The 26,049-nt window shown below is 40.4% G+C and overlaps 1 protein-coding gene across 10 annotated transcripts in view; it reads right to left on the bottom strand.

The window, feature by feature from the left end:
- Positions 1-26,049, bottom strand: part of FHOD3 (formin homology 2 domain containing 3) — a 1,052,879-nt gene that overhangs the window by 357,603 nt on the left and 669,227 nt on the right. For all 10 annotated transcript variants that reach the window (XM_075062615.1, XM_075062616.1, XM_075062618.1 and 7 more), the window contains one exon: positions 5,746-8,489. In XM_075062615.1, coding sequence (XP_074918716.1) covers positions 8,407-8,489 — 83 coding nt within the window. In that variant the 3' untranslated portion in view covers positions 5,746-8,406. The remainder of the gene's footprint in view (positions 1-5,745; positions 8,490-26,049) is intronic.

Here is a 26,049-nt window from a genome sequence, read left to right as displayed (position 1 = left end):
AGATTTGAAACCCTATGTGAGGATAGTCTAATTTCTAGTCAAATGTTGATATAATATCTTGGCATTTAGCAAGAATAACTTTTTTGACTGTGCTATGAGGTCAATAATTTTCCACAATTTTATGTGGGGAAAAAGGTTGTTAAAAAGATATACAAGGCCTCATTTTAACAATCCCTTTCCTTTGCTAGATATTGCCAAGGTTATTTAAGCCTCCCTTTACACACAGAAGGGAGGGTTGGGCAGGGAGACCCAGTTTTTGAGTTCTCATTCAGGAGTTGGAATGTTTCATCACTTTATTTAAAAAGATAATTTTCACTCTGTTGTCATTTTTGGATGTGGCATTTGACATCACATAGATCTGAGCTTTCACCATGTGGCCTTCATATAGACTTGTAATATGTACCTGAGGTGATGCTGGTTACCTGTGGTATCAGATGTGGTGAGACTTTAAAAAATTTAGGCCATTGTCTAAGGGTTTGGTGTTTTTAGGTGTCCAACGGGACACATCTATGGGGGCCAGATAGTCAGAAGTGCTGGCATCCCTCCTCTGAAAATCAAGGTGTCTCAAAGTGTGAGTCACCCAAAAATAAAGCAGAAGATCCCATCTCAGCAATGGCGGCAAGGGGAGAACCCAGTGGAATGGAGAGAGAGCTAGGTGGCAGAAAGGAAAAGGATTCCATCCGAATGTTAGAAGTGGAGTGGCCTCAAAACACATCATACCCTTCTACAGGTAGACCATGCTCCTATTCCAAAGCAATTCAGGAAAACCTGGGATTGGGGGGTCCTCAACAGCATGGCATCCAAAGTAGACGCTTTCCATTCAGGATTTCCCAGCAGAGGTTTGTCTCATCAGATTGTGGTATAATACAAAACAGCAGTTATTGAAATTCACTGGAGGTAAAGATTTCTGAATAGAAAGGAGCCTTCTTCTTTTCCAAACTACATTCCCATCAGAAAATGTGGAGATGTTACAAAAAGGAAAAAGGTCTTTTCTCAATTTAATCTGTGTGTTTTCAGGGTGAAACTATTATGCAAGGGCTACAATAGATGTAGTCAAAGACAGTCCCTAGGCCAAATCCAGATCACCAGATGCTTTTGAATGGACCATTAAATCTTTTTATTTACGTATTATTCTCGTTGTTATTTTTTATTATTTTCTCTGGAGTCAGGACCTTGGACTATACCTTGACCAAGAAATTTGGACCTTGACAAAAAATAATCAATTACTCCTGGGTTACAAACTATGCATGCAGCTATGCAGTGGATAAGCTGCAGACATATTTGTTCTCTGACTGGAGTCCAGAGGCTTCCCTGTGACAAAAAATGAGTTCTGAGTACTGAGTCTGAAAAATCCATGCATGTGTTGTCACTGCACATCTGGAATTTAGGATTACTAATGGATATATTGTGATAGAAGAGAAAAGTGTCTGGCCAATAAACTTGTTTTATATATTTATTTTAAAAAGCATTACCACATTTCTGGCTAGTAGCCTTTTATCCTCTAGACTTTACAACAGCGCAACTGGAATGCTAAGCAGCTCTTCAAGAGATACATATAGATCCCATGGGGCATCTTTTATATGAAATTATTGGAAAAGAAGATCTAGGAAGAAGCAAGTCACTGTTTTCCATAGGAAGCGTTACATAGATGATAACTTACAACTGTTTCTATCGCTCTAGGGGTTCAAGGTGATATGTGAAATCATCTGCTAAACTCTTTGTCAACACAGCTAAGCATCTAGGGTGCTGCCACAAAAGCATTTAATGGTCTTTGAACTCTGTAACCTAACCTTACCTGACTGTACATGTAACATAAAAAGATAAATATATTTGGGCAGCTTATTACACTTTTTACCAATTGCACTGGAAATCAAAGTTCTTCATAAGACTGTTCTTATTTAGTAGAGTACAATAGTTATCACTTTTCTATGATGTCCCTCCAAACAGCCCTGTTACTCTAATTCAGACAGATGGAAACACACCATGAATGGGGGGAGCTGTGGTGACACTGGCCCCAGGGCCGGCTCCAGGCAACAGCACTCCAAGCATGTACTTAGGGCAGCACTTTCCAAGCGGCGGCAGCAGAGGTGAGCTGCAGCAGTGGGGAGAGCAGGGAGGGTCACAGGAAGTAACCCTGGGGGGGGCAGAGGAACCGCTCCCCCCCGCTTACCTCTGCTACACTGCTGCCTGCTCCCCCGAGCGCACTGCCACTCTGCTTCTCCCCCCTCCCTCCCAGGCTTGCCGCAAAACATCTGATTAGCACAGCAAGCCTGGGAGGGAGGGGGGAGAAGCAGAGTGGCAGTGCGCTCAGGGGAGCAGGGGGAGTGGAGATGAGCTGTGGTGGTGGGGGTGCAGGGAGGGCCGCAGGAAGTAACCCGGGGGGGGGGGGCAGAGGAACCGCTCCCTCCAGCTCACCTCTGCCTTCTCCCCCAAGAGCGCCACCGCTCCGCTTCTCCCCCCTCCCTCTCAGGCTTGCCTGGGAGGGAGAGGTAGGAGGGGAAATGCAGCATGCCTGGGGGAGAAGGTGGGCCCAGGGATTTGGGGAAGGGGTTGGGATGGGGCAGGGCCAGGGAGTGTGGGAAAATTTTTTGCTTGGGGCAGCAAAAAACTTGGAGCCGGCCCTGTCCCCCATGGCACACGCAGTTGTTGCCCAGAGTTTAGGTACCCAGGTGATGCATGAAACACATTTCAATTGAGTTAAGAGGCATGTTTCCATTTTATTCTCCCAATATCCATTTTTATGGCTCTGTAATCAAGAGTTTCAGGAATTCCGTCTCACTGTGCAGCATCAATCGGAATACTCACCTGAGTGCAGGAGAGTCAGAGATCTGCATTTATAAATGATGGGTTCTTTGTACAAGCCTCTTGCTGCATGGACTGCTTTAAAGACAAAAATCAAAAATGCATCAACTGCCAGTAGTGCTTAATCTGTGCCAGGGCTTGCCAGGGCTGTGCCTCAGCACCTCTGGGCTTGACAGTTTATAGCCCTGGGACCTCTCAGCTCAACACATCAGTCATGAAAGTAAAAAAATTGCTTGAGCCCTGGCACCTCTTTCATTACAAAGTAAGCACTGACTGCCAGTTAATGGGAGAAAGCAGCATCCCATCATGTTTGGTGGGGATTTCAGTATTAGCTTACTATAATCCTTGAGAACTGGACGGACGGACTGACAGACAGACACACACACATTTACTTCACCCAGGATTGTACATTCAGTTCAATCTGTGAAAGCAGAGATAAAACTTTAAGGTTAGCTTTTCATTGCCAGGCCACTCAGGTGGTTTAACAATGGCATTTTGTTGCTTGTGTAGTGGCTTCATGGCTGCATAAAGAACACAAAATTTAAAAATATAGCCAACCAAGGTCCCAGTTGGATACGTCAACAAAATCAGCAACCAACACAGTGCTTTAGAAAGCTTTATTGCAAGATGTGTTTACATACTGCTGTAGAGGTGAGCTTTATTACTACTTATATCAAGAAATTTTGGACACAGGTCTGAGGTCAGTTTCTCATGTTGACCCTGCATGGCATGGAAAAAAAGAGAGACTGCATTTTCTAGAATGTGAGGAAGGGATGGAGTGGAGGAGGAGAGGCAAAATAGGGGTGTGTTAAAAAGGAAAATCCCCCTGTGTTATACTCATTGTAGTGACAAAGCTTCCTAAGGATGGATACAAATGAAGGAGTGCTTGTGTGTAGTAAATTCTTAAACAGTAATTCAAGTTATTTATGAAGTAAAACTCAGAAACAAAAGCAGTTTCATGGACAATTAAATTTAACACGTAACAAAACATCTTTACCTAAAATGAGAAAAACAAACGAATGAAAAAGGACCTGTAGATAATATCTTTGACCATGCATGGCTTGTTTTTAAATTACAATTCACAGAATAACACTGCTGAAAAGCCTATTTTACACTATGCTACACACCACACGAAAAAACATTAGTGACATTTACACAATTTTACAGTATTTGTCCTTCGTCTAAGAAACATGTCCTTTTCTACTTTACAATTTTTTTTTTTACAATTCTCAGCTCTCTCTCTCTCTCTCTTTCACACACACACACTGTGCCCCAAGACAGTCTTTAAAAGGAGAAATACACCCATTGCTATCAACCATCCTTTTCTTTCAAAGAAGCCTGCAGATTTCATATCTGTTTGACGTGATGAATGATTCGATAATGGTTAAACATTATGTACCTGTTTGCCACTCAACGTGAAATCAACAAATTAGAACAGTACAGAATACGTTTAATTTTTTTGCATGAACATAGAATTATAAACCCCCTCAAACTCCTTTGAATGACTTGCTCTTTAACTATTAAACTGCTTTCTCTTTACATTGCAACTAAAATGCAATTCAACCATTTGTCGCAAAAAATAAAGACAAACACAAAATAGGCCCTTGTATTATCAAGTGTTTACAAATAAGTTTCAATAGTGTTCCCTAATCAAGCATCATTTCGTCTCAGCATTAGGAAAACAGCATAGGGTGTTTTAAATTTTTTTTCTTTTTTCCTTTTTTCCTTCCTTCAGAGCTCTTAAGTACCTAACCAGAGAAACTTCAGCATTCACAGACCTTGCAGTTTTTCCTGCATCCAGATGCTGGAAATCCAGAGCAATCTGAACTTTATACAGGGCCAAGTTCTATTCTCACATATGCATACACGATTCCGCTTGAAGACAACAAGGAACTGCATGTTCACGAGAGAGAGCAGGAACTGGCCCTTGTGTGCTGCTTGTCAAGTCTTTCTAGCCACTTTTTAAAACAGTTTACAATTAAAAAATAGCAAACAAAGAAAAAATAACTCCACATTATAGACTAAGAACTTGCTAAATATGGGCTTCCAAATCAAAGCTGTTCTTGAATTATAGGAATGTATGTATGTTTGGGGGCGCAGAAGAAACAGGAGATGTGAAGTTGGTAAACTACTATTTTTACCCTTCCTAATCAGATTTAAAACAATCTATTGTAAGAACATAAGAATGGCCATACTGGGTCAGACCAAAGGTCCATCTAGCTCAGGATCCTGTTTACCAACAGTGGCCAATGCCAGGTGCCCCAGAGGGAATGAACAGAACAGGTAATCATCAAGTGATCCATCCTGTCACCCATTCCCAGCTTCTGGCAAACAGAGGCTAGGGACACCATACTGGCTAATAGCCATTGATGGACCGATCCTCTATGAACTTATCTAGCTCTTTTTTTTAACCCTGTTATAGTCTTGGTCTTCAGAACATCCTCTGGCAAGGAGTTCCACAGACTGATTGTGTGTTGTGTGTAAAAACACTTCCTTTTGTTTGTTTTAAACCTGCTGCCTATTAATTTCATTTGGTGATCTCTAGTTCTTGTGTTATGAGAAGGAGTAAATAACACTCCCCTATTTACTTTCTCCATGCCAGTCATGATTTTGTAGACCTCTATCATGTCCACCCTTAGTCATCTCTTTTCCAAGCTGAAAAGTCCAAGTCTTATTATCTCTCCTCATATGGAAGCTGTTCCATACCTCAATAATTTTTGTTGCCCTTTTCTGAATCTTTTCCAATTCCAATATATCTTTTTTGAGATGGGGCGACCACATCTGCACGCAGTATTCAAGATGTGGGCGTATCATGGATTTATATAGAGGTAATGTGACATTTTCTGTCTTATTATTTATCCCTTTCTTAATGAGTCCCAACATTCTGTTTGATTTTTTGACTGCCGCTGCACACCAAGTGAATGTTTTCAGAGAACTATCCACCATGACTCCAAGATCTCTTTCTTGAGTTGTAAAAGCAACAACCACCCATCCTAAGCAAATATTAATCCTGACTCACATTTTTGTTGTTAATTTCTAAATCCCTGTTAAATGAGGGGGATCCAAAGGATTTTGAACATGCAAGCTGAGAGACATTTAACTTTAATGACACTAGGGAAATGCCACTAAAATGCAGTCCCCGAACACAAGAATTGCTTCCTATTACTACGCTGGCAAATCACCATCTACTCTTTCAGCATTCCTCCCATATTAACTAAAAGTGGAGATTCGCATTGTTCAGGCTGCATATACAGCACAGTACGCAGGGAATTTAAAGTTCAATCCTGCTAAGTGTCAAGCACCAGGAATGGGAGTTGAGCACCTTGAAGAAGGCCTTCAGCATCTGACCAGAGCAGGACTCAGATTCAGATCTGTTTTTAACTAGGACATGAATTCCAATCCAAACTGCTCACTCAGACCTCACTGACCTCCACAAACCCCCAGTACATCCATCTATGTGTTTTATGCAACCTTGAGCGGAAAGATAAGAAAACATACTGAAAGGCCAAGTGTTGTATCATGCAGAGATCCTTTCCAAAACCCTGATGGCAACATATCATTTCTTTTAAAATGAAAGAATGTGATTAAATAAATTCTATTTCCTTCAGTTTTCTGACCAGTCCTTTCCTCTTTACAACTTTCAACTCATTCTTTACTCTATGATTTACTAGCTAACCAATGAATGGCTTCTGTCTGCTTGCAAAATCCACTTGTTAAACTAAACTAACAGCCAAATAGCAGGAAAACATGTTCACCAATGTCTGTAAACCCAATGCCATACTGTAACAACCGGGACTCAGAGCAGGGACATATATTTACCCATGAACTGGATGGGTTAAGGTTCCCGGCAACTGTCAATAAGGACTGAAATCCAACAGCTGAGGGAGAGAATTGCACAGATGGGAGTTTTCACAACATATTCCATTTAGTTTGATTCTACTAGGTCATTTATATCAGTATTGCTTGTTGATTGGCTCTCAGATTACTTGGATGCTGTGTTCAACACAGTCTCATATATAGTTGAAATTTTGCCTGTTTGGTGCCTTATCCTTAGCACTTCCTGTCCTCAAAGTGGAACAGAATGCAGGAGTCAATACACCTTTAGTCCCAGCCCACGGTCACAGAAAGCGCTAATTCCGCATTCTTCAGTACCATTCCATCTAGATATGCTTTGGTGCAAAATGTTCCCTTTTGTTGTTGTTACTAAACTGCAGTTCCCATGAAAATGCTTTGGCAGTGGCAAAAACCGGGTATAAACAGGTTCAGTTCAAATTCACTGAGGTGGATGTACCACACTTAAAGGCAAGTCGAGCTGATTAAAGTATATTCTAAAATTCTGTCTGGTTTGGACAATGGAGTGTGATCGTTTATGTGGGGATAGACCAGAATAGAACATGCACTTACCTCAGACATATACTGAAGATGTTTATAGAAGTCAATTATAAACAGTGAGATAAGGATGAACGAGGAAACAGCAAATTCCTTATGTGGGAAGAGGAATGTTCACTGTGGTTTCCTCGCTATTTATTTTATTGATGAAAAAAGACAAAATGTAGAGGCATTTTAGCAGGGCCATTTCATGTTCAGTTCAATCAGTTTGAAGCTAAATCACCGCTAAGCTACATCACAACAGAGAAAAGCAGCATGAAGGGCTCAGGCAGGTGAACCAAACTTCTTGATCTTGGCAGCAGAACCTCTTTATCTAGCATGTAAATTGTTGGCATAAATTTCTGAAATTGTAGAAAGACTCAGTATACCTAGAGTTCAGCAGTAAGAGGTATTCTGTGCTATCTGTGTGTGCACAATATTAGGTACAGTGTACATGCATACACACACATGCAGTTCAGAATCCTAAACATTCCACCTGCACTGCAGGGTATTTCCTGCCCTGCAGGGTGAATTCCATTGAGTAACATTGAGTTCCTGTAAAAAGACACTTCTTTCCTGAAGGTCAGGTGGAATTTTAAGGCCCCAGGAGTGAAATCTTTGGCCCTTTGACTTCAGTAGGGCCAAGATTTCACCCCAGGACTATATGTGTATGTTGTACATACACACACATCTATACTGTACATATACATAAGTACACATACATTTTTACATTCTTTGGTGGTGAGATAAAAATAGGGTTGTACAGATTTGTGTATGTCTGTCCAATAAAACAATCTTAGGAAGATCACAGTAACTGTAACAGATGTGATTTTGCCTCTTTAAGGACTGTTCCTTGCACTGACAAAATGCCATGCTTTACAATGACTAAAACAGGCCACAAGAAAAGCCAACGTAAACATAGCTCACACAATAAAAGAATACTCTGGAGAGTCCCCTAATACCAACATCAATGCATCATGAGAGAACAAGCTATAAGCTTTCATCTAGAAATACTCAAACACTCCTTTTTGTATCTGTCAGGTTTTAGTGCTGAGCTGTGACACACCCTTCTTTAGCCCTTTTTGTTTGTTCTGTTATATATCTTATCAAAATTAAACTAACAGAGGACGGGATGTCAGGAGCAGCAGATGAGGCTGGTAGAACAATGCCACACTGAATGGTTGTCAGCCCGTGTATCACCCATGATGGTTTTGCTTGTAGCCACCTTTGCGGATTTCACACCTGCATCTCAGAGGTGCTGATGAGGCCCAGTGCTTTGGCTTCTTCTGGTGTCAGTCCACTCTTTAGTGTTCTTCTTACTGTACAGTCACAAAATCCAAAGGGAAGCAAAGAACAATTAGGAGTGATATACAGGACTATCAGTTGCAACATATATTCTAACACAAAAACAGCATCAAACAAACAGCAGCTCTGTCTCTAAGGCCTGAATTTCAGAGCAGCTGAGCATTCTCATCTGGCAACTCAGTGGGACCATAAGGTACCCAGCAGCTGTGCAAATCTTTCTATAACATCGATCTATCGATTCAAAACAAGTTTTTTCAAGTCTTGGCTTCTTAAGTAAAATCCTACAGAACCTAAGGAAATCAACTTTCTTTAGATTTATATCAATGTTTTTACATTCCACAGAAGGAATAAGCATTCTCATATAGGTTTTTGGAGAACTTGTTATCGAACCCTATTTGTTTTGTCTCTATTAAATTCTGTGAGACTTTTCCATACGGTGTTTTAATTGCTATTTCTCTGATCCTCTAACAACATCAAAGTGAAAAAGAACCAAAAGTAAAAGTAATCAGAATCCTTATAAATAATGCTCCAAAACCAGATTTCCTTTCCCCTTGTTTTCTGCTGTGCCCCTTTACTCCACACTCCTCCCCCCATTTCCACATCATATATTATCAGTAATGGTTTATAGCTAATTTACAGGGGCTGAGACCTTGACTTTTTATTTTTTTGTGATGTATCTGGAAAATCTGTACTACCACAATAATATTGACAGCAGCACAAATAAGTATAATTTGACACATGAAACTTACATTTTAAATTTATTTCTGCTTCACAGACTCAGGGTTTGTCTACATGTTATGATAATGTGCACCAGTGGGGTGTGAATTCTAAAGTGCATGAATATCTTGCACATTAATTTGCCTGTGTAGACCTGGCTGATGCGCACTATAAGTTCCCTAATGGGCATAAACATAGTACTGTTGAACCAGACTGTTATAATGTGCACTAAGGAACTGTTACTGCATGCCAACAGAGTTTACATAGGCCAGTTAGTGAGTAGCATTTTGGTGCGCTTCAGAATTCACACCTCATTGTGCATCACTGCACCATGTAGACAAAGCCCTTAAAGAGACGTTTGCCATTTCTTTTACAACAAATGGAATTTGTGACTGTGCACTTCCCTAGAATTTTTGTCACTGGGGGCTGCAGGTGAACACACCTTGTTTCAGGGTGGGATGGGGAGGCCTATGGACTGACTGCTCATTCCAATAGTTTGTTGTCTAGGCAGATGTGCAGAATGCACATTAATGCATTTATTATATATCCAAAGTCCAAACTATAATTTATGCAGAGCAAAAATATTCTGAGCTCTATAACAGTGAAGAGAGCCAGTAGAAGACACACAGCTCTGGAGAAAGGAATTACAGAGCATGGTTAAGAACTCTTTGGCTTCCAGCATTATTTTTATGCACCATAATTAAGAGCTCCAACTCAGTAGAGAGTCACTCCAAGTTACTGAAACTGCCTGGTCATAGACATGGGTCTAGCAGGAGTGAAAGGACTAAATGGATTGTTATGGAAAACAAATGAGATAAGAAAGAGGAAAATAATGTCAAGGTCACCCTGTCACCAATATGGGGAAAAGCATGATCTACATTTCAGAGTTAAACTTCTCTCTTCCATTATCTGGGACAATTAAGTGAATTGGGAATGTCACACATACAATTGTTCCTTCACCCCTGAATCCCTCACTTGAGGAGTTCTTCAAGGCTCACTCCTGTCCCCTATATTATTTAACTTCTATACAAAGCCATTGGAAGAATGTGAGGAAACGTTGCATGGTACTCATCTCCATATCTCCTTTGCGTCAAATATAAATTAGCACCATCTCCCAACTTTATCAATGCTTCGGTGAAATCTGCACTGCATGGAGAGGTCTGGGCTCACGCTGAACCTAGGAAAACTAAGAAGATGCTGGTAGGAACAAGGAAGTGCTTCAAATAACACTCCCATTATCCAGACCACCTGCCTTACATTACTGAATCAGTCCTAACGTGGAGGTCCTATGGGAGTTCTCAGAGCTATTAGATTCCCAACAGTCATGACAACAATAACAAAAAAGCACATCCAACTGTGAATTGCCAGAATATTTCAACCCTAGCTATCAGAAAGGGTCACAATAATCCTCACACTTGTGACTTCAAGGCTTGAGTATCTAAAATGAAACTACACCCTCACCCCCCAAAAGCTGCAACTGACACAAAATACAGTATTATGGCTGCTTGATATTTACACAGTTGCCATGCACTGTTCACCCCAGTGCTCTGCTCTTTGTACTGGCTCCCTGCTGAACAGATAGTCCAGTTTAAAGTATTTGTACTGTTATATTCAAGGCCCTCCATGAGACTGGCTCTAGCTACCTATGAGGTTATCTCTGCACCTGTGACCCTGAACTCCAAAACCAGCTACATTCCACTGGAGCAATGTACCTGTCGACCTCTAGAGGGAAGCAATGTACCTGTTGACCTCTAGAGGGAGGCACATGAGCACAGGAGTCAGAACTTTCACAGAAACTAGATCTAGAATGTGGAACTCACTCCCATAAGAAATAAGACCACACCATTTCTTGAACTTAATGCAAACCTTATTTCTTCAAATTAGCTTTTCCTCCAAAATATGTCATGATAGATGCACGCACGCACACACACACAAATAAGAAAAACGTTCTAAACTTAGCAAGCTATTTTTTCTTACACAATGGCAAGGCTGAAGTAAAGACAGAGAGATCAATTGTTATGTCCATTTGTAAATACTTGGTAGACTCTCAGACACTGTAATAACAGGGCCATATTCATCCACAAAAAACAGCTAGAATAAACAAAATTCATTTGTGTCTATATAGATCTTTAAAAGTCAATATAGTTACTATTCCACATATAGAACTGGCTAACTGAAAAAAATTTGAAGGGAGAAAAATATGTGGCTTTACCTTAGACTGAACACAGAAACAGAAGATGGTGAATTCCCATTTCCATTTTACTTAAAGTCCTACAACTTCACTATGCAAACCAATGTAAAGGGAATGCCAAATACAGATGTAATAATGAATTGGTCTTTAGGGAAATTATATACAAAGTACTTAATAAGGAGTCAGAATACTGTGGAGGAAAAAGCCTATTATGAGAAAATGTGAAAGAGAACCAAGGATGTTACTGTAAGTGAGAATCATCATTATGTATCTTAAGAGATGCCATGTTCTGAATTCATTGGAGACTCAATTCAAGGACATCCCTAGATGCTATATGATCCTAAGTGATGTACAAAATTAATCTAAACTCTTCGAGGCAGGGGCCGTCTTCTATCCTATGACTGTATGATGCCTGGCACTATGAAGCCCCAACCCTTAGTTGGGGACTTTAGGAGCTACCAGAGTTCAAATAAATAATAGTAGTAACATTCATTCAGTACTTGGACACATGTAGAAGTATCTGACCAAAAAAGGTCTTGTAGGGTTCTGTAGGATTTTGCTAAACTACCTTAGGTCGCAACTATAACAAAGAAAGATAACTTGGATTTAGACATCCCAATGCCTGGACCTTTTAACTTAAGCAGTTAGACAGGAGAAAGCAGCTCCAAAGACAGGCAGACTCTGAAGGGTAATGAAATTACATTTTTAAATCTGTAAATCTAATGAAAAGCTCCCCTGTGGAGAGAATCAGGCTCTCAGCAATGAGATTCAACAGATAAGCCTGCTAGGCAAGCACTGAAAATGATACTTCATGAGGTATTGTGCGCCTACTGGAACACTCAAACTTACTAAGTAGAAGTGTGTCTGCTCTGAATTTACATGGTAATTTCCCATGAATTATGGCCTTGCATGCCCATATTGTAGCAGACTTAGAGGGTTTGCTGCTGAGCAGAAGAACGTGATTTGTTTCTAACATGCCTCGGGATTGGGAGAGCTTGAGATCCCTTGTGAAGATTATGTGCTTTTCAGTGTTAAAGCTTCTAATTACAAATAAACTAGAGCCAGACCTGGCTCTTGTGTGAGTGTGTTGTGGGGACATGGAGCTCAAGGAGGTCTCTCTAACCTTAGTCTGCCCCGTTACAAGTCAGGTGGAATTTAAGCCCTTGCACTTGTGGAATAGCAAGGACGGCCTCTTTAAACAGTACCAGGGGTGAGGAGAGGTAGAAAGGAGGGGATATCACAGTCCTGTCACATTTTCCCCTGGCCCCCTGTATTGTCCCTTGGAGAGGGCTGAAACACTCTAACTGCACTCTATAAAGGGGTGCAGTAGAATATGCACTTTCCCTGTGAACTGGAGGGTGGGTGAATCTCCTTGTAACATGCTACAAAGCAGATGATTCTAGCCCTTTTTCACTTCCAGATATTGCATTTGGTGGGGGTCTCCTACCAACTTGGGGCAGGAATACAATCCATTAGTAGAAGTGACTTGGAGAGAGAGTTTTTTCCTTCCATGTTTTACATTCAATGCAACATTACACTACTCAAACTAGGTCTTTATTCTTCCCTTTTCACTGAACTCTGTGGCATGTCACTAACTTGACTAGACATAATATCTTGGCTTGTAAAACTCTTGGCCTGCTGCAGCCCACATTAAACTGAGTTATGGAATGCATTCTGGAGGCAATGACAATAAAAATAAAGCTTTCTAATGACCTTTTGTGCTCTTTAAACAATCTTTAAAACATTGGCTAAAGAAACATAAAAACATAAAACAGGAAGAAAATTACTTTTACTCTTCTCACAAGAAAGTCCTGCTGAGATCTCATAACCCAGAAACCAAATATTGTTTTTAGGGGGTCGGAGGGGACGATATTCTTTACCAATCAGGAAATCTAGAACTTAATTTCATATTCTGGCAGAACGTAGCATGCCTGTGATGAACTTGGTAAATTCATCTGAGCACACTGGGTCAAACAACTAAAAAGAGAAGCAGCCCTCACAGAACTGGGAACATTTAAAATATAAGAAGAATCCCCAAAGCACAGCCTTTTCTCAGCACATAAATAATCTAAACAGGTTGTTTTTTAAAAGGCGGCTAGCCTCCCTGATTTCACTAGAAGTGAGGAGCAGTAAAAAAAGCAAGGTTGGCACCACATATGGTAAGAGTTTCAATGGCTTTTGGCATGTAGGAGTACACCATTTCCATGCAAGCACCATCTGAATTGCAATAGTATCCCTTTACATAAACATAAGCACTTTGTCCACGTTGGGGGTGCGTGTATCATGGAAATGGTGTAATTCCCAACAAGTGTCCTAGAAAACAATGAAAATGAGTAAAACTCCTATGTTGTTATGTTCAGGGCCGGCCCCAGCTTTTTTGCTGCCCCAAGTGGCGAGGGAAAAAAAAAAGAAAACGATTGAGCTACTGCCGAAATGCCGCCAAGGAGGCAGGGAGTGAAGGACCTGCTGCTGAATTGCTGCAGAAGACTGAAGTGGGCCGACTGAGCTGCCACCAACGTGCCGCCACTGCCGACCCGGACAAGCCGCCCCTTTCAATTGGTTGCCCGAAGCACCTGCTTCCTTTGCTGATGCCTGGAGCTGGCCCTGGTTATGTTTACACTGCAGCTGGGAGCAAGCCTCCCAGGCAAGGCAAACAGACTCATGCAAGTGGGGCTCAAACTAGTGCAGTAAAAATAGCAGCAGTATGGATGTTGCAGCTGAGGCTGCAGATCAGACTCTAAAGCCCATCCAACCCCCACACTACAAGAAGGATGTGGAAAAATTGGAAACAGTCCTGCAGAGGGCAATGGAAATGACTAGGGGGCCGGAGCACATGACTTATGAGGAGAGGCTGAGGGAACTGGGATTGTTTAGTCTGCAGAAGAGAAGAATGAGGAGGGATTTGATAGCTGCTTTCAACATCTGAAAGGGGGTTCCAAAGAGGATGGATCTAGACTGTTCTCAGTGGTACCTCATGACAGAACAAGGAGTAATGGTCTCAAGTTGCAGTGGGGGAGGTTTAGGTTGGATATTAGGAAAAACTTTTTCACTCAGAGAGTGGTGAAGCACTGGAAGGGGTTACCTAGGGAGGTGGTGGAATCTCCTTCCTTAAAGGTTTTTAAGGTCAGGCTTGACAAAGCCCTGGCTGGGATGATTTAGTTGGGAATTAGTCCTGCTTTCAGCAGGGGGTTGGACTAGATGACCTCCTGAGGTCCCTTCCAACCCTGATATTCTATGATTCTATGAAAGTCTGTTGGCCAAATTCAATGATGAAGTAAATGATGATGATAGTTTGTCAGAAAACAAGTTTAAGATGCTGTAAATTACCTACAGGGGAAGCAGGGAGGTTAGTAGGAAAAGCAGCCTATTGGAGGATACAAGACTAAGCAGTCTCATGATCCTATTTTATCTTATGTACTTTAGTTGCATTTCATGCTAAATACTCCCCTCCCTACTCCCCCCGCCCATTCACTTACACCTATTTTCTAATCAACTTCTTCTTCTTCCCCTTATGCCATCATCTGGGGTTGCTTCATGCAAGCATCATCTTCGTTTGTCTGAGGTCAGTCTGCTTAATCCATCCATCACTTTCTCTGCTTTCCTCAGGGTCTCTTTTCTAGCACCTTCTCCTTCCATTTTATCTTCACCAGGTCCTCTTTGTTCACCCTCTTTATATGTCCCAACCAGCTAAGTCACACTTCTTCAATTTAACAGCCAACATTATGGTCTTTGACTTCCATCCTAATCTTGCATTACACAATCTCTCTTTTTCTGTGACTTTTTATTGTGTGTTTTTAGCTGAGACAGTCTGAGTATCTTTCCTAGACTTGAAGAGCTCTGTGTAAGCCTGACAGCTTGTCTCTGTCACCAACAGAATAGCAATAAAAGATATTACCTTATCCACTTTGACTCTCTTTTTATTGGAGAAAGATATCCCATCTCAAACACCTGTAGGTGTTGAACATGCCATCTCTTTACTCCCCAAGCTTCTGCACTATACAGCATTGCGGGGCACACCATTGTTCCAGACAGGTGGGCTTTCAATCTCAGTGGCATATGCTTGTCATACACAATCCAAGAGATGTTATTGCACACTCTTCCAGCTCCCCACACCCTAGTCTTGAGTGTATCTCATGTTAAAGCTCACCATCTTCCATAACCCAGCCACCAATGTACTTGAACTGGTCGGTCTGGTTTAGTCATACTCTGTTAATCTCCATCTCCAGTTTCCTTGTGGCATCTCTTCTGACCAACATGAACTCTGTCTTAGTCACGTTTGTTTTCATCCCATGCCATTTTAGCTGGTCATACCACTGGATTACTATTTCCTTTAGGTCTTCTTTTGAGGACACCCTTATTACAATATTGTCTAAATATAGAAGTTAGGCCAGTAAAAGATATTACCCCACCCACCTTGTCTCTCTAATATCCTGGGACCAACATGTTCATAACAACACTGGATATAGCAGCTTCTCACTTTTTCCAACTGGGATCTTCCTGCTAATGTAGTCTATCAAATATGATAAACAGCAGGAGACTGAGGGCTGGCCCTCCGGCAATCTGACTTACACTTCAAAGGGGTTTATCTTCTACAACATGTTCAGACCAGTGTTTAAATGATCTAGATAATCTCTTTCCAATCAATGTACACCCAATATATTACACACTCTGCCATTTAAGTCCTCTCTGATTTTGCCCCCACCAGTCAAGCTATGGCAGTTTGGTTATATGAAAGCTCAATTCAGAAACTCTGTGTCTTCCTCATCGCCTTCCACTGGTTTCTTAGATGATGTATTTTTCATGTCAATATCTTATAGTCTGCATTAAGCTAAACTTGCATTAAGCGAGTCATATGTCATTGTTGAGCATGAGCAGGGCTAAATTGCGCAAGTGGTAGTAGTGTGTACGGAAATTTTTCTTTATGGGATTTGTGAGGGAATTCCTGGATCTCATCCAGTACCACTTTGAAAATGTGCAGACAACTGAAATATGCAGCATTTTCAGTCAGGACCAGCAGTGTCAGAAGTTGTCCCAACCAAATTTAATAGATAGTGCCAGTCTCTCCTAACAAAGAATTCGACTACTCAGCCACCTCCATTGTAAGACTAAATATTAAATGACATAAAGGGGAAGCCAAAAGTAAAAAAGGATAAAATTTGTCTTTATAAAAGAAAGTTGTGTTTGAGCCTTAAGTGGTTACGTTCTAGAGAACAACAATAGGTACATTATTCTGAAGAATTTGGATACAGGAAAGGATTTTTTTTTGTTTCTACTTAATATTTAACCTATTGTTTTAATTACTAACTAAAAATGGCCTGTATCTCTGGGTATGTTTTTAGGTGTCAGCATCTGCCCCACTAATTAAAATGATCTATATAGTGCCCATCGTGACCCAGACTGTTGTATAGATATGGAAGAAGAATACAGCTTTGAAAAGCTTAGAATCTATGGTCCTGAGGCAGAAAAGCATCCCTGTTCAGGACACCACATGCTTAAATGCTAATCTGAATTGGAGCCCATGCCATAAATATTATCATGGAGTACTGGGAGTACTGAATGCAATACTCACAGTAGTAAGCACTACACTTGGTAATATGTATGTTCAAGATTAGACTGTAAATAGCCAATGTATATATAGGCAAACCAAGTAGGGGACTGAGGGTAGAAAAAGCAAGGGGGTTTGGCAGAGGTGTTTACACACACACCTTGTAAATTCCATTTTTAAAGCAATTTATTATTTAGTAATAAATGTGTTTTACTGAGGCAACTTTACTAGGACTGGTAGACTTAGAACTGTGTGTTCAAAAAGGACTAGGAGAAGAGAGGCTATTATCTTTGAGCAGATAAATTCTACGGAATTGGAATCTAAATTTAATAATTTCTCAACTGGAATCTTTGTTGAGGAATAAAGAAGATTAAAATGCAGATCAACAAACCAACACGACAGATTCAAAACAATTGAGATCAAAATGTTTTTTTGTGCATATGCTGATTATTCAGGGTTACTCTGCTTTGAGAAATTCTGATCCAATTACTGGTGGGGTTCCTCCCCTTTGTGCTGTGGGCAAGGTTCCCTCCCCCCTTTGTGCTGCCCTGCTTTGAGCCAAAGCAAAATGCACGGTAACTGCTGTGGGAACTTGTTTTGCATCTCTTAACAGAGCCATCCCTTCAGATGTAATCTCAATATTGTGAATGTAGTTGGAATTCCTGCCCTCACTAATGATCATGTGAGATTTCTTCAGGGCATTACAGGGCTCCTTTTGGCAACTGTGGCTATCACCTTGCTCTTCAGTAAAGCCATGCATGATTGCATTTTTATTATTGTACTCTAAACTTCCTTATTATTTCTGGTTCTTAACTGAAGCCCTTTCCTCAAGCACAGTTTGATCTTGAAAGCCAACAACACACTGCTTCTGATTTCTTGACTCAGATGCTGGAAGGAAGACATCTCCTATAAGGAAGGAAGAACGATGTAAATACAGGCATATACAGCTGACCTAGTGTAAACCTGAAGTCTTTATTAAGATGGATTGAAACCAAAGTAAACAAAGTGCATGTTTAAGGTCAGCAGTGCAACCAGACCATACGCTATTTTTCAAGTACCCAGAGCGATATCCGTACTCACTATGCCAGGAATAAAAAAGAAAGAAAAAACCCTTTAAACCCTTAAAATATACTAAAGAGGAAACAAAGGGTAATGTGAGTGAAACGTCTTCTGCCTAGCCGACTGAGAACAAAATAAATAACTGACAACAATGAATCAACCATTTCTATCCCTTGGAAGAGGTAAACTACAGATGTCAAAATCAACTTTTGTTGTGACTTACTTACACGATATTAATTTCCACGATTCTGTAGCGAGAAATGACACTGACTTACTTATGACCTGGAACCATAAATAGATCATCTTCCCAACACTCCTCTATGGAGCTATAATTCCATATGAATTATCCACATTTGCTATGCACCCTTATCTTGCCAAATCCTAGCTTCCTCGTAGCACCTTCAGCTTGTTCTTGCAATATAACCAATCAGCATCACTCAATCAAGAAATATAGGACACTTCAGCACTGATGGTCTTTATTTAGCAACACCTGGGAAGTCTCAGTTCATCAGCTACTCTTTGATCCTTCCTATGTCTGCTTTCTGCCTCATTGGAGACTATGTATTACACATGTAGTCACAGGGACAAGTCAAAAAATTCAGTAATGTTTTGTTATGGTTATACTGTGGGATCCTGCTGGGAAGCAAGATGACTTCTCTGCTAAAACCCACTGTAAAAAAACCCACTACTACACCCTCAGCCTTCAGACTTGCTTTACCTGCCCAAACTTCTAGTTAAAATCACACAGCTCCTTTGCTGGCTCCCCTCTTTGGGAATCTGCCTCCTGCCCATGAATTCTAAGGGGATGGTAACACTGAACTAAAAGCAGAAGTTAATTGGCTGGTGTCAGTGCATTTATAGTCTATCCTGCTAAATTAGGAGTCATTTTAGAAGAAACAACCATATCTTTTTATTATAATGTATTTTTATTACTATATTTTAAGAATAGAAGAGACTGGACATTTATGTGGATAGGTATTAGAGGGGTAGCTGTGTTAGTCTGGATCTGTAAAAGCAGCAGAGAATCCTGTGGCACCTTATAGACTAACAGACGTTTTGGAGCATGAGCTTTCGTGGGTGAATATCCACTTCGTCAGATGACATGCATCTGACGAAGTGGGTATTCACCCACAAAAGCTCATGCACCAAAACGTCTGTTAGTCTATAAGGTGCCACAGGATTCTTTGCTGCTTTTATGTTGATAAGAATATTCAGAGCAATCATAATAATTATGCTAAATTTTTTGGAAAGGATAATAAATCTCATGTTTAAAACCCTAAATCAATGTTCAACTATTAGAGATCAGGATGAGACCTAATATGTGGAGCAGATTACCCTATATCTGCATATTGTAGAGTTTGTACATCCTGAAGCATTTGGCACTGGCCATTGTCAGAGACAGGATACAGCACTAAGTGGATCTCAGAAAAGCAATTCCAGAGTTCCTATACTCTAGTCTGACCTGCTGCATATCACAGGGATATCACACTCAGTAATTACTACAATGTTGTACAAATTGTTACAATACCAATAACTTATGGGCAAACTAGAGCATATTTTTTTGGAAGATATCGAAAAACTACTACTCATTTGATAAAGAGTCTGTACCATCTACTGAATTCAATCTCCCATCTTTCAGAGTTTTAGCTATTTCATCATTTTATTTTTATTCACTTAAACTTTTATTAGCTTGATGTTGACTCTGTGAAAGTATTAGGTTAAGTACGTTTTGCTACGACAAACAGCACTTGATAATGGATAACATCTATGAAATACTTACTCAATTGTAATTAATTGCTGCTAAGTGTGCATTAAGTAACCTGATTGATTAGTTTGTCCTTCCTTCTTCCCAACTCGTTTCTGTTTTACTGAACCCAGCAATTGTGGACTTAGTAATAAATTCTAAGCAAAATTGCTTGAGATTTTGGAGTTTATATAGTCTTTTTTATTGAAAGACATAAAAAGGCATAATCTCCATTAATTCCTGTTTTCAGTCAGGCCATAAATATCTGGATAACAGGCTCTTTTATAGCATTTTGGCACTTTCGTATCTGGTCCTAGCCAGAAAAAATAAGTGCACAGACATATGAAAATGAAACAAAGAAAAAAAAATAACTGAGGGGTAAGCTGCTGGAGCTCTCAGCCAGCTCCAAACAAAAATTATACACCTGAGGAGTCAAAAAGTCATCCCCCCTTCCAGTGTTTATTTGATTAGCAAATGTGTTATTCTAAAATAATACTGCATGAAATCTCAGCCTAAACTTCCTCTTCAGAGCCAGATCTTCATGGGTTTCTTTCTTATATTCGAGATCCCTTTCCTAGCATGCTATTCCCACCTCGTTTATATTCAGGGTGGAGTCTAACAAAACCGACCTGTGCTGGGATATTTCTGTAGTTAAGGCACTGAGATAGGACTCAGGAGATCTGAGTTCAATTCCCACTTCTTTCAGGGACTTCCTGTATGTGCTTCAGCATGTCACTTAATGTCTCTGTGCTTCACTTTCCTATCTGTAAAATGAGGATGAGAAGACTTCCTTATCTCACAAGGATGTTCTAAGGATAAACACATTAATGTTTCTGAGGTGCTCAAATACTACAGCGAGGAGGGTCACAGAATGAATGAGAATCTATCAGCATTAGTTAACCTGCAGGGCTTCAAAACCTGACAACAAAGTACAGTAGCTCATTACACTTCGTTTTTAAAACATCAAAAGCAGTTTGGGTCCAGTGGTTTGATTCAAGCTGCAGGCTAAAATCTGGATCACTTTGATTTGATCCAAACCAGTTTCCCCTATCCCAAATCTATAATAGATTTTAATTTAAATGAACAAAAAACAAACAACAAATGTTTTGATACGAACTTTAAATAAGCATCTAGTTGTGAAACTTCCTACTTCTGCAGTCCTTATTCATATTACGTAGAACTTGATATAACTACTCATGTGAATAAGTACACCTCAGAATCAGCAGAGACATAAAAAAACTGGGCCCTAAATTAAGGAATATAATATAGACACATGATACAGACAAAGATCCATGTTCAAAACGGCATTTGTTTGGTTTATTTTTAAGATTTGTTTCAATGGTGGATTTTCACTGAAAGCCTTTTAGAAGAAGTCTGTTTTACAAGTCTTTGAATGGAACTGTCACTGTTATTTGAACTGGGAAAAACTAAACTCGCAAAAATGGGCCTAGCCAGTAACCTGCCCACCTTTGCCATCTCCGTGCTAGATGAACATCAGCATATGCAGAATATGGCTGCTTACCTTCTCCTCAATATAAATATGTGAATCAGTGAGATCATGCTTATGACACCATCTCTTTGACCACTGCACGGACTTTCAGTGAGCCAACAAATACACTTTAAGATATTAACACTGATAATGCCAATAACAAAGTAATAACCCAAGATTAAGGCTCTAGCAGGTCCAAATTTCACCCTGTGTTCCACTAAGGCAGTGTTTTCCAAAGTTGGGATACCGCTTGTGTAGAGAAAGCCCCTGGTAGGCTGGGCCGGTTTGTTTACCTTCCCCCTCTACAGGTCTGGCTGATCGCGGCTCCCACTGGCTGCGGTTTGCTGCTCCAGGCCAATGGGAACTGCTGGAAATGGTGCAGGCTGAGGGACGTACTGGCTGCTGCCTCCAGCAGCCCCCACTGGCCTGGAGCAGCAAACCGCAGCCAGTGGGAGCCGCGGTCGGCCAAACCTGCGGACGCGGCAGGTAAACAAACCGGCACGGACTGCCAGAGGCTTTCCCTACACAAGTGGCATATCAAGTTTTGGAAACACGGCACTAAAGGATTTGAGATCAAGTGGATTTGACTTTGTTTGCTGCCCTACGGTTCAATTTGTATTTGGGCTGGGCAATTGTAGGGGTTTTCCATGAAACTTCTCCGAAGATGCCTGTCAGAGCTCATCCTTGACTGCTCACAGAAGTCACAAAAGCATTCCTTGTTTGGCTGGTTTAATCCATTGATATTTAGATCTTCATTTCCATACACTTTTATGCACATGTTGGAGTTAGCAGTTGTCTCTCTAGGTGTCATTACTGGGCAGCTGGGCCTGATACATGTTTATTAAGTTACAGCTTGATTTTGATACACTTACTCACGTGGAGGAGTGCTTTACTCCTTGAGTGGGATGCTTTGGATTCCTGCAGGGTGAGGTGGGGCAGAAGGGGAGGGGATGGGGGTTAGCCTCCCCAGGCAGCTGGGTCACTGGCCACCCATGCTTACGCTCCACACTGGAAGAAAAGCTCTGTGTGGCTCAAAAGCTTGTCTCGCTCACTAACAGAAGTTAGTCTAATAAAATATATTACCTCATCCACCTTATCTCTCATCTTATGCTTGTCTTTCATCTAAATCCTTCTCTACCAAAATACCTCCATTCCTTCCTCTAGTTTTCTCAGATCTCCGTGACCCCTTCTCATTCTGTAACTTCTATTTTTTATTCCTTACAATCCAGTGCTTCAAAGTCTGCAATAACAGTTTTCTCCAAATTGCTAAAACTAACTCAGTTTTCTTCCTTAATAACTGGACTATGTTCACAGGAATTTGGACTATCGCATACAGTGATTCTTAGAACTTCATTTCCAATTTTCCCTCATATTCACTGTTTCTTATGGTATCATTTCTGAAGTTCATCCCAACCTTAGGGGAGAACCAGACAATCATAATTATATTATTTTCTATTTTCCTGCTAGATTGGACAGCTCTAAATAACATTATAAAAACCTTTCATGCAGAAAGCTGCTGTCAGTCTAAAACAATGGAAATAGCACATGTCCACCCCTCAGTTTTTATTTAATGCTTGTGAAACATGCTGAATTGAGAACCCTAGAGACAGGAGTCTTTTATTTACATGCAGAACAGACACATCAGAGGAAGGAACAGTGCAAGCTTCCCATGGCAATGTGCCTCAACCCTGACTTTGGGGGACCATCTCTAGAGATGAGACAGGGCAATTCAGTTCTGTGGCTCATTAAATCCTTGGGCTTTCTGTTAAGACTTCCAATGAGAGTGTCAGACTGTGAGGTTATCATCTCATGTGTTCTCTAGTCCAATACATATGTCATATAGGCCACAGAACAATCATCATCTGGTAATGACATTGAGTTGTCACTGGACTTGTGTATAAACGTTTTTATCTTGCGAAACCTCTAATGTGCTGGAGGTACCTCAGATACAATGTCTCTTATCACATACTCACCTTCAGAACACAGTCTTCACACAGTTACAGTATATCCCAACAGAAGTCAGTTTTTCTTAGTTTACCTGCATTCATCTTCTCCATTTCAGCTCCTTCTCAACAAATTCCTTCTTATTTGTTTTTAATGGCCCTATAAGTCAGATCTGCACTTATCAATATCCCTTGATATCTTCAGAGGTTGTAGAGTAGATACAAAAGTTACCATTCATGTATCGGTGATGGACTCTTCACAGCCATATTCCTTCCCACAACTTACAGCTCCTTCGGTTGCTCTGAACTGAACTTTTCTTTTCATTAGAATCTAAATATTGATCTTTGAATACCGAATATGATCACACTACCCAACAATTTATCTCATTCCACTTCGTGGAAGACCTAATTCAAGAAATGTCAAAATATATTATTTTCCCAATAGATTCACCCAATGGCTGAGTAAGAACTTGCTTCTTCCATAACTCCATTTCTATTTCTCTTTTGATTCTAAATGACTGAGTTATTAATTTCTCATCTCTATTTTCTTTATCCTTTGACCTTGTATTTGAAAGGTATTTGGTAGAGTCACATGAAATGTTTGCAACACAGTCACGCATAACTCATTTGGGTTTCCAATTTTGCTAGAAACACAAACTCCTCAGTCCAGGTTCACCAAAACTTTCCTAAGCTTTAAGTGAACCTGAGCATATTTATGGTTCTGCATTAAAACCCTAAGAAATGTATTATTTTACATGGCTGCAGTACAAATATGGTGCAAGCTGGTACCTTCAAGTAAGTTTCCCTTTCACATTTTGAGATAGATTGAACACCAAACACACACCCTCCTTGCTTTCACTGTGAGTGTATGTGTAGGGATGGGTCTTGCCAACCCTTATAAGTCAGAACAACCAAATATTGTGTCTTTTGCTCTTTACTCAACAAAGGAACCTAACCCTGCAGCACTAAACCACCTAAAGCTCTAGCTTCCAGTATATTCCTGCAAATCTGTGCCACCTTCATAGACTCTTGACCATTCAGCGGTTAGAGTAGCCTTTCCCATTCTCTTATCTTAAATTCTACATTAATATTGATGGGGTACTGCTTAGTTCCCTAGGGAGAAAATGCGGGTGCCTTGTTATCTCCTCAGCTCAGCGCTTTTTCAAGCCAAACCGTTTTATTCATTCATTATCCAGGTATATCAACTACCACTGAAGTAGTACAGTTCCAGACATTCTTCTTTCTGAAGTGCCTTACGCTAAACTACCAAACTTTACATTTATTTTGAAACTGTCTTTCAGTCGACTTAAAAGGCAAGCCAAGACCTTGAAGACAAAACAAGTGAGAGAGCTGGAATCTATCTAAATTACAATGGAAATCAGTCCCAGCCTAAACATTTACTGAGTCCTTAATCCCTGTTGATGTTTTCACTAAACATAAATGAAAACCAGCCCTATGGAAAATATATAATATTTTCATTGCTATCCCTTTTGCTGTAGCAAGTGCTTCCCTGGAAAAAAGGTGACTGGCAAAGACATCCAACATATGGCTTTTTGGTGTGTGGGGGGAGAGGATTGCTAACAGAGGAAATAGTTTAGCATGGGGTAAGCCACAAAAATATGCAAACATACAGGGAATCTGTTTGATATGCATGAGTCACCTACAGCAATCAGCACATATGGAGAACACAAGTGCAAGTGGGGCAGCAGGTGGTGGCAGTGGATATGCTGTTGAGAGCTGTGGTGTACTCTGTGACAGAAAGTAAAAGAGACAATCCAGTGTCAGCTCATTTTCTTTGCTGGAAGACTTGCTCATTCAACCAGAATGTCTATTTCATTTTTAATTTCTCTGAGGAAGTTGCCGCATGCAAAAATCCCTCTTTTGGCACTTTGGGAAGAGTGATTGTGCTTTTGGCATATGCTAGCTAATAAAAGCCAAGTGCTGTTTGTACAGAATGCTTTCGATCACCGACAAGGTTAACTTAGCTAGAACAATTTCACAAAAAGTATGCCTGTTGTGATCTTTCACTCACTGTTGTTGTCTCTTCTTTGTTCTAACTTCCCGGAAATGCTAAAAAATGGATGGAGAGGTGGTCACAAAGCCACAGACAGTGAATATGATTAAAATCTTAATTTCTACCCTTCTCTGGTATTCATCTTTTCCGTGATACTTGCAGTATTCTCCATGCTTGGAATGGGGAATATCGCAAAGACTACCGCAACTTAAACTACTGCATTTAATAAACATCAAAGCCAAACTTCTCAAACTTGGGTGACTACGGCACCTCTGTGCCACTGGAGGATTGCATTACAACAGGATTTCCTGTAATTCCCAACATAAATTAAACCAGCTTTGTGGCTACTTTGCAGACAAATTGCTCTACCATAAGTAGACAGATTTTACTTCCGACTTTGCAAAAGGATATCGTACCAACAATAAAGAAAAGATGTTTAAAATGGTGAAATAATACATTTGACAGTGGCCTTTTATAGTTCAGACACAATGCCATTTGTTTGTAGAATGAAGTCAATTACAATAGGGCATATCTTGTATTCTGTATATACATATACAAATACATTTTTTTTTATTACTTCACAATGCCACACTGCAAGTTAATTTAGTTTCCATTTGAGTTGTTTAACTGATTGCAGTACCCTGTTGATGTGTACTGTGATCACAGAAACATAAAGCACTATTACACATTGGACTCCTTTTCCTACTAAAGACTTATTCAGTTCTGTAGTACATAGATACTCATTGTCTACAGTAGTAACTGTCCAGTAAAAAAATGGTTACTAACTTCTCTGTAACTGTTGTTCTTTGAGATGTGTTGCTCACGTCCATTCCCACTTAGGTGTGTGTGTGCCGCATGCACCGTCAACAGAA

Source organism: Chelonoidis abingdonii, chromosome 2 (genome assembly GCF_003597395.2).
Source record: "Chelonoidis abingdonii isolate Lonesome George chromosome 2, CheloAbing_2.0, whole genome shotgun sequence".
NCBI classification, from domain to species: Eukaryota; Metazoa; Chordata; order Testudines; family Testudinidae; genus Chelonoidis; species Chelonoidis abingdonii.
Note: the sequence above shows the minus strand (reverse complement) of the source record. Positions and strands in the feature narration are given on the sequence as shown.